The 14113-nt window shown below is 38.9% G+C and overlaps 1 protein-coding gene across 5 annotated transcripts in view; it reads right to left on the bottom strand.

The window, feature by feature from the left end:
• Nucleotides 1-14113, bottom strand: part of DIP2C (disco interacting protein 2 homolog C) — a 310628-nt gene that overhangs the window by 60257 nt on the left and 236258 nt on the right. For all 5 annotated transcript variants that reach the window (XM_041408487.1, XM_041408489.1, XM_041408488.1 and 2 more), the window contains 5 exons: nt 10210-10349; nt 8504-8640; nt 6056-6264; nt 5128-5242; nt 715-916 (listed from right to left, as the gene is read on the bottom strand). In XM_041408487.1, the coding sequence (XP_041264421.1) occupies nt 715-916; nt 5128-5242; nt 6056-6264; nt 8504-8640; nt 10210-10349 (803 nt within the window). The remainder of the gene's footprint in view (nt 1-714; nt 917-5127; nt 5243-6055; nt 6265-8503; nt 8641-10209; nt 10350-14113) is intronic.

Genomic DNA, 14113 nt, shown 5'->3' with positions numbered 1-14113 from the left:
ATATGAGTACTAAAACCTGCAATTGGATTCAAAGGCAAAAATTTGTTAAAATTTACTTGTAGATTGGGCACAAATAACCAGTGACTGGACTACTGCAGGCTACAAGGGCTTTCTTGGTCTCTTGAGACAGTCCCTTGCTGTACAATTTCATCCAATATTCTTCATTAAGAGGCAGAACTTCTGAAGAACTATGTTAAAACTAGTTAGGGTTTTTCCTCTAATTACCTGCTGTAAGAGTAATACAGAATCTCCCCACACAGGTTGGGGATTAAACCACTCATTCTTTGCTTTAATTTATTCATGACCAGTTTTGAAGCATTTGCTCTTCCAACACTGTTATCTAGTGACAACAGTCCTCTTCTCTCTGTTTCTAGTTTACAAGGTCAGCCTTTGAAATAAGCCAAGAGTTTATCTTTCTCTGGTTTGGTCGCCATCCTCTTTAAACATAACTGAAGAGGAATTTATGAAGAACTCCAGGTATGGTCTCAAAGTGACATGTCATCTTTATTGAATTAGCTTTTTTCCTTGCACTCTCTGTGAAGGTGCTTCTAGCTCCTGGCAACACCAATGATGTCCTTGACACACACAGAATATTGAAGAGGAAAGCTGATGAAGCTGATTCTCACCTGTATCAGCAATTACTTGATTTTGCTCCCTTACAGTACCATAAGCACACAGATGAAGTCACAGTCCCTTGGCCTTCACTGCTCTTACCTGGTTGCTTTTGCCTTGGTTTGGGCAGGTTTGTTACGCAGGTGTGGGGACACATCAGCACGTTGCAAGGATGCAGAGATCCTTCCAGGAAGAGCTGTTTGGTTTCTGACAGGTGAATCCCTCCCAGAGGTGTCTTGGGAAGTGTGTTTGCTGGGACAAGTGCTAGGCAGTAGACTCCCACTTGATGAATGCTGTCGATTGCCTAAAAAATCACACAGGAAGTTGATTTTAATGAAAGGCTGATTTTCATCACTAATAAGCACATGTTGTTCTGAATTCCTTCATAAGCCAGCCCTAATAATTAACTGGCGATGGAAATAACTGGATCAGCTATGTCAGTGATAAGGAGGTTCTTTTCACTGGGAACAGGTGGACAGAAATGTTGTTACACTCATTCCAGCAGATAAAAAAGCAACCAAAAACCTGGTGACAAATGCCCACAAATCTATTAGGAAATGCTACCTTGTTTTCCCTCTTAAGCACACATTAGTAGCAGATATCATGGAGATTTTTTACAAAGATGGGCTGTCAGACCACAGGAAATTGCTTTTAAGCTGTGCACTTCTCAGAGCTAAAGTTCAAAGGATTCCTATCAACTTAATATCCAGTCCATCTTTCTGAGCAGGGCAAAATTTCAAATAACCCCTATAACTAATGATGTATGCAGCTTGTGAATTTTTATTTTTTTTTAATAATGTAATAACTGTTTCATTCCCCGATCACAGTGTAAAAGATTTTCAGGAAGGAATGGAAAATACATAAGGGAAAACTATGAAACTACCCACTTGAAAAAAAATTGGTTGGACAAAAACCTGACAAAGAAACATCTTTGAATTGTATAGCAACCATGTTCACTGCCTGATATTAAAGTGAATTAAACTGCATTACTTTCAAGAAAACTGTAGCATACAGTATCTACATAATTTATTGAGTTAAACATGAATATCCATGCAAACAGATTTTAATTCCCCACTGATTTAAAGGATTTATTTTCCTTATAATGGTAACAAAACTTGCAGAAATTGTGTGTTAAAAAAACCAACTTCAGACATTTACACAAATTGAGAAACAAATTACAAATAGCATATCTAATGAGTAGTTAAATGTTCAAAAATATAATTTACTTATCTTGCTTTTTAATTTTAAACTGTGATAAAAGTGAATTGATATGTGTGCTGCCTTGAAGATACTATCTAAACTCTGAGAAATAATCACTTACAGTTATGTATGTACTAAAATGTAGACTAATAAATTACTGATTTAAATTACTACAAACTAAGCAATGCTTCACTTTTGGCTTCTGTTTCCTCCAGTTCTTATTTATTTGACTGCAAAATCTCATAAGAAAAAATAATAAAATGATGACTCATTTAAAAGCATTGGTATTTTAGCAGCAGTAGCTCTCACAGTAGAATTGGAAGCTGTTGCTGCTGGTCTACAGACACCTCCCAAAAGATCAGCAATAGTGAAATATTTATGGCAGCCAACACACGTCTCATGTTTCTGGCAGAAACTATCATAACCTACTAATCATAATATTATTTGTAGGTTCTGAAAAGCAGTGATAAATTATGGGATCCTCACCTGACATCAGCCTGAAGGAAAATCATCACAAGGCAAGTAACCATTTAACTCTGTGGCTCCAAGAGGTGGTGAATGGAAAGCAATACTCAGCTGTGGTAGGATGAGGGGTGCATGCAATGATTCCCCAGCAACTTCTGAACTGTCTCTGAGAGATACATCTGCTACACAATGCCACATAAATATCATGAGTCATTCAAATCTGTCACCTTTCACACCTTTGAGTTGGGCACATTTCTGAAGCAGGGAATGATTTTGTCACAAGGATGACAATTGGTGAACTGAGCCTTAAAATTGTGAGGGAGAAGAGTACCAGTCAATTTTAATACTGCTGGCATTTATGGCCCTCGATGAGATGACTTGGTTTTTGAAATGACTCTGTCTAGCCAGAATCAAACAATATCTCTGTCCCTCTTTTCACTGTGAAAATGGACAAGATAAACCCAAACTTGTGGAGAGTCCAGACTGCTGTGTTGTTTGAGCTGAGAAAACATCTTGTTCTGACACAATTCTCTGGGTAAACACTCTCCAGTGCTGCAGTAGATCTCCTGGCTTTACCTAGCCCTGTCAAGTCCTGGAACTGGTAAAACTAACATCCAGTGTGGCACACAGGAACCACAACCATGCCTGAAGGGTCAGATCAGTCTGCAGCAGATGAGCATCTAGGTTCTGACTGAACTGCTGGGTGATCTGGGATCTTCACCCTTCTACTCTCGAGAAACTCCATCCCCAGCCTGACCACTCCCTCCCAACCATCCCTCTGCTGAAGGGCTGCAGTCCAGCATAGTCCCACAGGTGTGGCAGCTCTGCTGTCCTTCAGTTCCCTGCCAAGGGGCAGGATGGGTGTCAGGAGAGTCAGAATATGTGCAAACCACTGGAAAAACTGGTTCTGCAAATTGAGACAGCTCAACTGCAGGGAAGAGACAGCAAGACACAGCAGAAGCAGGCAGTGCAGTGCAGGGCTGGCACATGGCAGCACTCAGAGTGTCAGACAACTCACAAATAGCATTAAAATCAAGTACCAATTTGCTCGAGTTTGTTACCATGGACTTCACTGAGAGTCATGACACAGGCTGTAATGTTGTGTGCCTCACTAGCAGATGATTCAGATACAGCTGGTTACCACTTCCTGACATCTGTCATTAAAACTCTGATTGGGAAGAGGCACAAAACATCCCACATGTTCCTGGCTTCTGTCCTTCATCTCTGCTCTCAGCTGTGGTGGAAACAGAAACTTCTTGTTCACATAGTGGTGCGTGCCAGAGTTGCAGGCTTCACACGTGGGTGATGAAAGCAGCCACATGTGTGTCCTTTGATACACGGCCTGCTATTCTCAGACACTGCTAGGACTTGATCAGACTCAGAATAACAGGGCTGACTCTTGGCAGGACTGTTGGGACACATGATTCCTGCAGCTTTTAGTACAGAACTCTACTGGCTATGATTGTGTAAGACATTAGGTCTGTAAAAGTCACAAAAATGCTTCGCTGACAAAACAGGACAAGTGTTAAGTCCAGAGTCTCAACCCCTTTAGGAGCCTCCTACTTGACAAAAGTGTGGGCAACCCAAACTCTCTTCTTCTACAAGAGCTGCCCTAGGTACTACTAGGTGTTTCAAAAGCCTTCTCTGTGATGGCAAGCTGGAGATTCTATCTTTTCTTGGTATATTAATTTAGATCTGCTGTGAATACGAGAATGAAATGTAGCTGTCTTTTGAATCAAGAGAGCAGATGAGCCTGTCTTGAGATGGATGAAAGCTTATTTGTTCAGTTTCTTGAAGGATACAGCAGATAGATTCCCTTTCTTATTCAGTAAAATGCAATGATGAATAAAAACATCTCTGAATCATGTGGGATCTTTTTCTCTGGCTCTTAAGTAAAGCAAAAAATATGCCTGCAATATATTTACTGAGAAGGGTCCTTGCAGAAGGCCAGGAAGGAAGGTAGGAAAAAGAAGTAGAAGTAACAGGAGAGCAACTGTACATAGAGTTGAGACCACTTCACAAGGTATCAACAAACAGACTTAATCTGACTACATCTCCATTAAATCTATTGCTTTTGAGTCTGAATGGGATTAACCACTGAGATGGAAGATGACCCTATCTAAGGTGTTTAACATTTTTTTGTGTGGACATTAGACTTGAAAAAAAACCTGAGTATAGTACTGATATTGCCAGACTGCTGGAATGGGATTCTTTGGAAGAGGTATCCCTCTGAAAAGATAACCCCACTGTAGATACCTAGATCTGAGCTAATCAATCACTTTCCTTCATTTCAGTGGAGGGAAATTGGGATTTTTAGGAAGAGTTTTACTCAGTTTATTTTAGCTATCAACATGGTAAACTAGAAACACATAATTCTCTCTCACATGTCAAAGAAAATAAATCCCAATGAGGCCAACTCTGTACCCATGCTTATAATTGTGAGCAGTTAAGAGACTCTGTCCGCTTTTGACAGTTAGAGTATATAATGCATTAATTAATCATTCATTCATTCATTCATTCATTCATTCATTCCCCTTTCAAAATAAAGAATGACTATATCCTTATACACCATATGCTACTCTCTCATTGCTATTATTTACTTCAATTCATTCCTGCTTTCTTATAGCATTTTGGTTAGGAAAGGATCACTCTCTGGGTGTGTACAGCCGCAGATAGGAACTGTCACTCAGAAGAATCTCATTTTGTGCTCATTAAGAGCAAGTGCAACTGAAGGTGGATTCACAATTACTCAAAGACAAATGTCAGTCAACTTAGGGGTCTGAAAGATCAATAAAAAGAATATAAAGTAAGAAAAAAAATTAGCTTCCAAATGTACATATAGAGCATTACCTGGAGAACTCGGCTCATCCACTGAAAACTGTCCTCTTCTGTGGAGTCTGGCCTTTGCTCAGCAACAATAACTATCCTTTCATCGTGCAGCACACTCACAGAAAACACTGCTATTCTATAGGAGGAGAGAAGAGCATTTAGTGCCAGGACAGATGGAAAAACCTGCCTTCTGCATCAACCTTCTACAACTCTGATTTCTTTTCTTATTAGTTAGACTCCCGGTGTGTCAATTATTAATATATTTATGCAGAAAAAGCTACAAGAACAGTTTTAGATAAGTTCTGGAGTGGAAACAGCAGGCTTTGTTCTACAGTCATGTATATACAAGCAGAATGTCAGAGCAGGATTGAGAAGTGAACATTCTTGGAATAAGAAAAGCAGTACATTTGGGTCACACCAAGGTTGTTGCTAAGATGTTATATAACAGCCAGCATAAGCACCTTCTTTGGCCCCATCTTAGAAGATGGTAATTGCAACATCATTTTGTAAGAGGTCTGACATGTGATGGAGTGTGAGCATGTGCTATTGCAGGAGGCTCTTCAGAAGTTTTGGATGTCTCCTGCTCAGTTCCAGCACATGAGGAAGGTCACACAAAGAACCACTGTCACATTCAAAAAAGTCAGTGTAAGGCATATTGGAAATTTCAGTGCACACAGAAAGGCTCCTGTTGAGCCAACACCCTCAGAATCAACCAGCTGTTCAACTGGAAATTTCAGTAATCACAGTTTCAAGACCTTGGTATCCAAATTCTTCCTCAACATTGCCTTGGGCTTCCCTCAGCAGTCTCCTGGTTCAGGCAATATGAACAGAACTGGAGGGAAACTACAATGTACATCAGGCATTGCTTTCTGAAAGCATCTGGATCATTTACACTTCATCTAAGCCAAATAAAGATTTCTACATAATATAAAGAAAGAAAGGATCAAACCTCCCCCTGTAGACAAATTTCATGGGCTCCACGGCCAGTGCTGTTGCTACAATGTCATCAGCATTATGTCTTCTTCCACTGACAACCATCAAACCATCCATCTTGCCAATAACAAAGACCAGTCCACCTGGTCCTATAAAGCCTAGGAGTCCCGTCCTTATAAAAGGATATTCAGTGATAGGGCCACCAGAACTGGTCATGGGAAACACCTGCAAAACAGAAACATGGCTCTTCAGTTCTGTACACAGAGATCAGCCTGCAAAGTATTTCAGGCATTTTCTCAGATGGCTACTCTGAATCAAAGTAAATAGGTCACTGGTGATGCTCTTTATCCTTCAGTGGCCATAAAGGGAGTGTCAGGAAACTCCTACACTGGTGTGCACCTGAGTTCCAGCAAATTCAATCCCACTCTGTTTATCACACTCATTTTCTGTAACTGTGAGCCTGTAGATCATTTATGACCTTAAAAAAATATACAAATCTACATTTAAGTATTAAATAAAAACCCATGCTGAGCAGACTGCCAACCCGAGGAGCTGTGTATAGGTTAACTGAGAGCTTAACTCATGAACATTTCAGTAGAGGTTTTTTTCAGTACCTCATGCCCATTTCCAGCACAGTATAAGACATAGGCAGGCTAGAAGTGAAGCTATTTTAAGGTTCAGCACATTAATGATTCTTTCAGCTGACCACATTTTTATTTAATGTCAATTAAGTTTTCAGAATAGTAGTGATAATGTCTCCTGTAGCACACCAGGAAGTGAAAATACTGAAAATACTGAAAGCCCTACCGAGCACTTCTCTAAATGTCTGAACACCAGACAAATGTGACTTCCACAGACAGATTCCTATGGCTTTTTCTACCCTAATTAGCACAGTGTTATCCTTTTGGCATGTGAGCTGCTCTGAGCTGCATTCTGACACAACCACACTGTCCTGCAGTTATTCCTTTAAACTTAAATAGTCTAAAGGCAAAAAGACAATGGCAAGTAGAACACCATGCCTATATAGTGTTCTTGAAGGCTCATCTAAAAAGAAAGGTCAAATTCTGCTGCTAGATGCCCATGGGTGACTCTTATTGAACAGATTTAATGCCTATACATCCTTGGCCATAATTCATTTCAGGAGCACAAAACTCTTTGACACTCTAATACCTGCAACATGAATTCAGCAGTAAAACAGAATAGAGATCCACTTTGAGAGAACACTTAAAATCATGCTTAATTTTAAAATAGATTGGTCCTGCTCACTCAATGGCAATTTATTTGCTTAGCTTTAGGAATAAGTCTAAGTCAGTCTAAATATGCTGTTAAATGGCTGACAGTTATGAATGATAAATGAATGATACCACAATTACAGCAAGTACTACAAAATGAACAGAAGTACCTTTCTACCCTGAAGTATGTAAAATCCAGGATTATCACCCACACTGGGTATTGCCAATTGTATTTGCAGCATAAAAATCAGCTATCAACAAATTCCAGATCACAATAGCATAATAGGATTCCTGAATTCAACTGTAGGATGTAGAATCATATCTACTTGTCTCCATTAATTATATAATGTGCAGTGTTTACAACATTCAGCTCTCCATTTTGCAGGAGATATTAGTCACATTAGACTATTAAAAGTGGTAATAACAGAGAGTTTTTTATGGGAAACCTAAATGTATTACTATTAATTTCTGCCATAAACATGAAGCGACAAAGAACTGTAGCTTAAAAATTTTTTTTTTCAATTTTCTCTAATTTCTTCAGCCTTACTGTCTTCAGCAGAAGTTAGTGATAACAAGTGAGCAGGAACTACAGAGCTATCAATACAGCTGTGTGCACTGGAGTCAGAAAAGAGATTCCTAAAAGCCAAAAGGCTTTCACCTAATGCAATTCAAACAAACGCAGATGGGGACTAATGGGGAAAAGGTTTCTCTGCTCTTCAGATATATCTCTTGAAGACTACATCTGTCAGGATTCTGTATAAATAGAAGCCTTAATTCTGGAAGTGCTGTGGAAATATTGAAAAGTGCTTTCTAGAGATACCAAGCAGCTTTCTTACTGTTTGCAATAATCAAATTCTGCACATAGACTTGTACAATATTACCTTTTGAACTTGGTCTTTCTTACTCCTTCCCTTCTGATTTTTTTCAGCTCCTGGTATCTTATTTGAACATTGAAGTAAAAGCTCTTCAGAGCCAAAACTAAACTCACATAAAGAATATTGAAGTAAAAGCTCTTTAGAGCCAAAACTAAACTCGCATAAAGATCTACTACTGCACTTAATGAAATGGGCTTCAGTGCAGATTATCTGGCTAGAATATACATCCTAAGCCACATGCATTGATTAATGTTGCTATTCTTATAGTGTTTATATCAATACTTTATGTCAAATGTTACCTTGAAATAGAAAAAGTTCAAAAGGAAATATTTTATATAGCACTTTTTGTCAACTTACTTCAAAAGTATTTTTGGTCATGCCAGAGAGTCCATAATATGATGTACCCGTTGCAATAGCACATACACAAAGTTCTCCTATCTCATCTGTTTTACAAAGCTGAGGAATTCCATCTGGCTTCACTGAACACATTATAGCTAGAGGGAGAAGAAAGAAATTAAAAAAATATTATAAAATGAACCACAGAATAACATAAGTGCTGTGGGAAAGACATCATGGTGGAGATGACACAAACAAATTAATTACATGTAGACTAATGTCTAACAATCAGTTTTTTGAACATTATTGTGTTCAACATTATCAAGTGGTTTTCTATTATGAATGACATTGATACAAAGAATGCAAGGATCTTTATGTAAACTCAGTCTGTACATTGATAACAATACCTACTTGTTTTGCTCTCTGAAACTGCAGTTCATCTGTAATATTGCTGTGAAATATGATTGTGTTCCCAGGTTTGCATACTGAAAACCAGATCAGCCTCAGTCATTGCAAAATGAAATAGCCTAATGGAGCCCTTGATAATTACTATACAGGGAGGCAGACAAGCAGGAAATCCACCTTTCAGAAAGTAGCAAGTAACACCATATGAAAGACCAAGATATTCTGGCAGACTAATAGGGTTGTTTTACTGAGAATCTATCAGAGCTCAGACTCCCTCTGTCTGGTCTTACAGGCTGCAGAGACAGCAGGAGCTAAACAGGAGGGATTAGAAAGCACTGGCCTGAGAAAAAAGTACTATTTTATGTCAACCATTTGAACAAGAATTAGGAATGCTGCTTTAGCTATCATCTCTGGAGTTGGAGTACAGCATTGGTAGATTTTGTAATTGCAAAGAGGATATGATGATCAGGGTAAGGAGAAAGGAATCAACACATCTTTTAAGTACAAGAGTACAAAATCTTCCACTCAGAGGATAAATAGAAGCGTGCACTTTCATTAAATTTATCAGAACATAATATGAAGTGCAAGATGGCACATTATTATAATATCTTGTATGAAAACTGTTAAACAAGAAACAATTGTATCTTCCTTTAAGTTGTTCAACTGAAATTTTGTAGATGCATCATTATGTTTTATTGCTTTGGTCCATAACAAGCATTCTCTTACAAAAAAATACAGTATTAGCCTTTTCTAGTGTCCATAGCATCTTATTTAAAATGTAGCTGCCTTAAGAAAAGTGTTATCTTCCTCTTCAGAAGCACTGGTTGCAGTTTGAATTTATCAACATGAACTTTTCAGTCATACCTGTTCTATCTAGTAGCTGGGTGATAGCACAAGACCTTTGGAAAAACATTCTGCAAGCTTTCAGATAGCAATTTTATTGATCCTTCGCACAGGCTATGAAAATTTTCCCCACCGAAACCTTTTGTCTTGGTTGGACTTATGGATATTTACAGCCACAGCACTTTAACTTCCTTATTTTCTCTACCAACACCTCACAGCTTAGGAACAGATGTGGTGGCAGGTTATTTAATACATGTTACTAATGCAAGCACAGGTAGACTGAGGGAAATGTAGACAAGAAATCTTGGGATTTCCAAACCATGAAGTTTTGTAAGGTAATGCTTTTGGACTAAAATGTTTTCAAGGAGCTTGTAGTCCTAAAGCTTGTAGTCCAGCAACAAAGTATGTTCACCTGCAACTTTCTACTGCCAATCACTTATATTGATGACTCATAATAAGTTTCAAAGGAAGTTCCTCACCTCCTGGCATCACTAAGCCAACATCCTGGACAGTCAGGACAGACAGCTTTTCTTCAGAGTCCACTCGAATCACGCCATAGGTGAGCCCATGCATGGACAGAACTCCTCTCCCTGGTGGCTGGTTGCTGTCGTCTGTTGGCCTACGAACACGGGTTAGAGCATCAGTGCACCATCAGGCAGGTGTAAACATTTGCTTGTGCTTAATGGACTACTATTGCAAACACTCCTCTCTTTCAAGAGTTTAAAATTGCTCCTTCCTGCCTCCCCTATTAGGCCAAATAAAATCCTGTTTTGCAGTCATTTCTGAATAATTACATCTTTTATTCAGTACCCACCCACACATATGGGGCTGCTGAGATGCAAGTAACCCCTAACATTTACCTAAACCAGCCTGTATATAATTTTCAGAAAAATTTATAAAGATTGCCTTTACCAACCAAGTAAAGAGCTGTTACCTAATTTTTAAAATACTGAAACATGATATAGATGAAGAAAACTGCACTACAAATATTTGGAACTGTAAATAACTTATCAAGTAAATAACTTGATAAATTCTATATGTTATTTATTTTGAGGCAACCTGGCATAGATTTACTGTCTAGTATCTGTGGAAGACACAAGGACTTTACCTTCTTCATTTTAGTGCATATAATTGAATCCTTCCTATTCCAATTTACCACATGGAAATTAAAACAAATTACGCCTTTATCGTGGTCAAAACGTTGTGGATGCAGCCTCTTGGTAACGCCTCAGTTTGCTCAGACTCATTGCTGTAAAATTCCACAGCATCAGCACAAGATGCCTGTCAGCTTGTTCAGTATAAAACCACCTGCTGCACCAGCAGATACAATTATACCTATGGAGAGCGTGGCTTGAGTAAATGAGTGTTGACGTATGCAAGTTACCAAGGCAGGGGAATGTGTCAGAGCTTTTCATGTCTGGAAGGACTCTCGCACTGTCCTGCATTTTAAATGCAAAACTGGAAGGTGACATGGTGCTGATTTGAGTTCAGATTATGCATCCATGAAGAGCAGACTCCAGCTCTTTTCAGGGTGGATAAACCAGCCAATATTGAGTTCACAATTCTGCGTTTTTTGCAAATACTCCATCACAACACAACTATTTTTTAACAGATAATGTCCTTTGATGTGACATTTCTCCTCTACTGTGCTTGAAATACTAGATGGACCTCAGCCAGTCCTGTTCATGTAAGCCTTGCCCTGATGGGCTCTATAAATTTCAATTAATAGGTTTTATGAGTCATATTTCTCAAGTGACATTGTCAACAAAGAAGGATGTGAGCACGCTTGAAATTGCATTAGAGCATAACAAATGGCACTAGTAAATAAGCACCTGTGATAAATAACACTCCCATCACGTAAAAGGAACTTTCAGTGGCATTATTGATCAACTTTCTCTCATCCCTGCTCCCCAAAACACACATTTTGTGCTCATGAGAAGAAAGGTCTCCTGCAGGCTTCTCCCAGTCTTTCAGAAGCAGAGGTCATCTGGACTTTCAACACATCCATTTTCTTGCACTACTTATTACACAAAGCATTTTGAGAGCAGCTCCTCCTACCATTTACAGATTCAATCTATTTGACCACTGCTTTTTGCCAGCCATTTAAAAGAGGAAAAAACCTGTCTTAAACTTTTGCATTCCCTTAAGCAAGTGGGTTCAGACTAATATGCAGTAAACCAAAGGGGAATAACATGAATTATTTGCATGACACATCCCTTTGAATATTAGGTTTTGTGATTCAGCACTAGGGCTGAAGTACCTCTAGCCTATTACTGTCTTTTTTCTAAACTATAAGGTTATTTCAACCAAGAGCTGGTTTTGTTACTCCTCCTTGTAGGAAGATCAGTAAAAATACACCATAGATTTTGAAAGAGTCAGAGCATTAACAGGGAGCTCTCTGGATCTCTGCTCTGCAGGGAGTCATTTTAATGCATACTTCAGCAGTAACTCTTTGGAAATTGTATGATAATGACTTTACTGTCAGTGGAGATGGCTTGAACAAAATGAAAAATACTACATCTCCCAAGTTCATCTAGCATTATCCTACCATTAAACAGAGTTCAAATAAAAGGAGATGTGTTCTGTAACACTCACTGCAGTAAGAACTGCTCTGTAATTACACAGTCACGCTGAAGATAAAATGCCTATTTTTTTTAATTTTGAATTATCCACAATGCTATGTGCTAATAATTTTTCTTTTTTAAGGTGTCAATGCTAGTTAATTTGGAAATGAATTTTTAGTGCTTCAGAGAGCTACAGGCACAGAGCTTGTGTCTAGAAGGGGCACACCAGTCAGGCCATTATGAAGTTCTCCCACTTCCTAACCTGTGATTTGGGCAAAATTTTCCAGGGTTGGCCCAGGAAATTAAAAACCTGCTCAGTGCTCAGCACAAGAGATGTCTCCTGCCCATTCACTTCCTCTCTGAACTTACAGGCAAGAGTTTATTCCAAGGGAGCAAAGGCCTGCACAGCCAATGGCAGGGAAATCCATCTAAGGGAAAGACACTTGGTACTTCTTGTATAAAGCTGAGAGCAGGCAGGTGGAGCTGAGTGAAGGGCTCTCTGAAATCCTGTAGCTCACAGAAAGACAACTAACCTGGGCAGGGTGAGTCCCTGATGGATTGCTTTCAGATGTTCCAAACTAATAATGAGGTGGCTGAAAATCAACCACGCTCTTGGCCTCATGTCCTTCCTCCTGTAAATGTTCTGTTGGAAAGCTAATTGAAAATCTAGTTAAATTTCACTTGGACGGTGTATTTAGGAATTTGTGGCAGGAAGTATTTTACTTAATGCTATTTTAGTGCTTTACACGTTTATAATGCATGTTCTAACGTGAAACAATTATAATTGTCTGCAGAAACACGAGCTGCAGAAATAAAGTGCTTACTGTTCAGTGTACAATTTTTGGAAAACTCTGCCAAAAGAGACAATACTCACACCACTGGCTGTGTGCTACAGCCCTCCTGACAGGAGGGCTGCTAGAGTAAAGTTACTGCTGCTAGAGTAAAGTTTTGTGAGAGGCTGAGGGTGCTGGGGGGCTCAGCCTGGAGGAAAGGAGATTCAGAGGGGACCTTATCACTTCCTAAGTGATAAGGAAGGATGTAGCCTGGAAGGGGGCTGTAGCCAGGTGGGTCTTTTCTCCCAAATAACAAGTGACTGGACAAGAGGAAATGGCCTCAAGCTGTGCCATGGGAGCTTTAGATTGGATATTAAGAAAAATTCCTTCACCCAGCGGGTCATGAAGCATTGGAATAGGCTGCCCAGGGAAGAGGCTGAGACATCATCCTTGGGTATTTAAAAGATGTGTGGAAGTGGCACTCCACAGTTTAGTGAAGGCTTTGCAGTGCTGGGTTAATGGTTGCATTCAATGATCTTAAAGGTCTTTTCCAACCTGAACAACACTGTGATTGTATATACATAACACTTAACAGCTCTAGTAGCATTTAGCAGTTTAAGTGGATTTTATCTATTCTATTTCTAGTCACAAATCCCTCAGACTCAAAGAGCATTTCCAGATGATTACTGAAAGCCTGTGAATGGTTAAAAAGTGCCTGTCAGCCAAAAGCAGCCTGCAGAAGGTCATGATTCTTTCTAAACAGAGTCCTTAAGAATATGGCTTTCTCAATGGCAATTCCACTTAATTCTCTCGTTTTAATTAATTTTATGCTTACGGTGGCATTTTTACATTTTTATTTACAGAATTTACTTTGCATTTCAACTTATTTAATTTAGAATGAGATAAAATTACAGCAATGGGAGCCATAAAGCATTCTGAAGTTAAATCATTACTCTAAAATATCTTGTATGTCTTCCTTGGACATAAACAAATTGTAAACTATACCTATCATATAGAAGTTAAATATGCAGATTCATATTAAATTT

The sequence above is a fragment of the Onychostruthus taczanowskii genome, unplaced genomic scaffold, assembly GCF_017590055.1.
Source record: "Onychostruthus taczanowskii isolate IOZ18803 unplaced genomic scaffold, ASM1759005v1 scaffold3, whole genome shotgun sequence".
Taxonomy (NCBI): domain Eukaryota; kingdom Metazoa; phylum Chordata; class Aves; order Passeriformes; family Passeridae; genus Onychostruthus; species Onychostruthus taczanowskii.
Note: the sequence above shows the minus strand (reverse complement) of the source record. Positions and strands in the feature narration are given on the sequence as shown.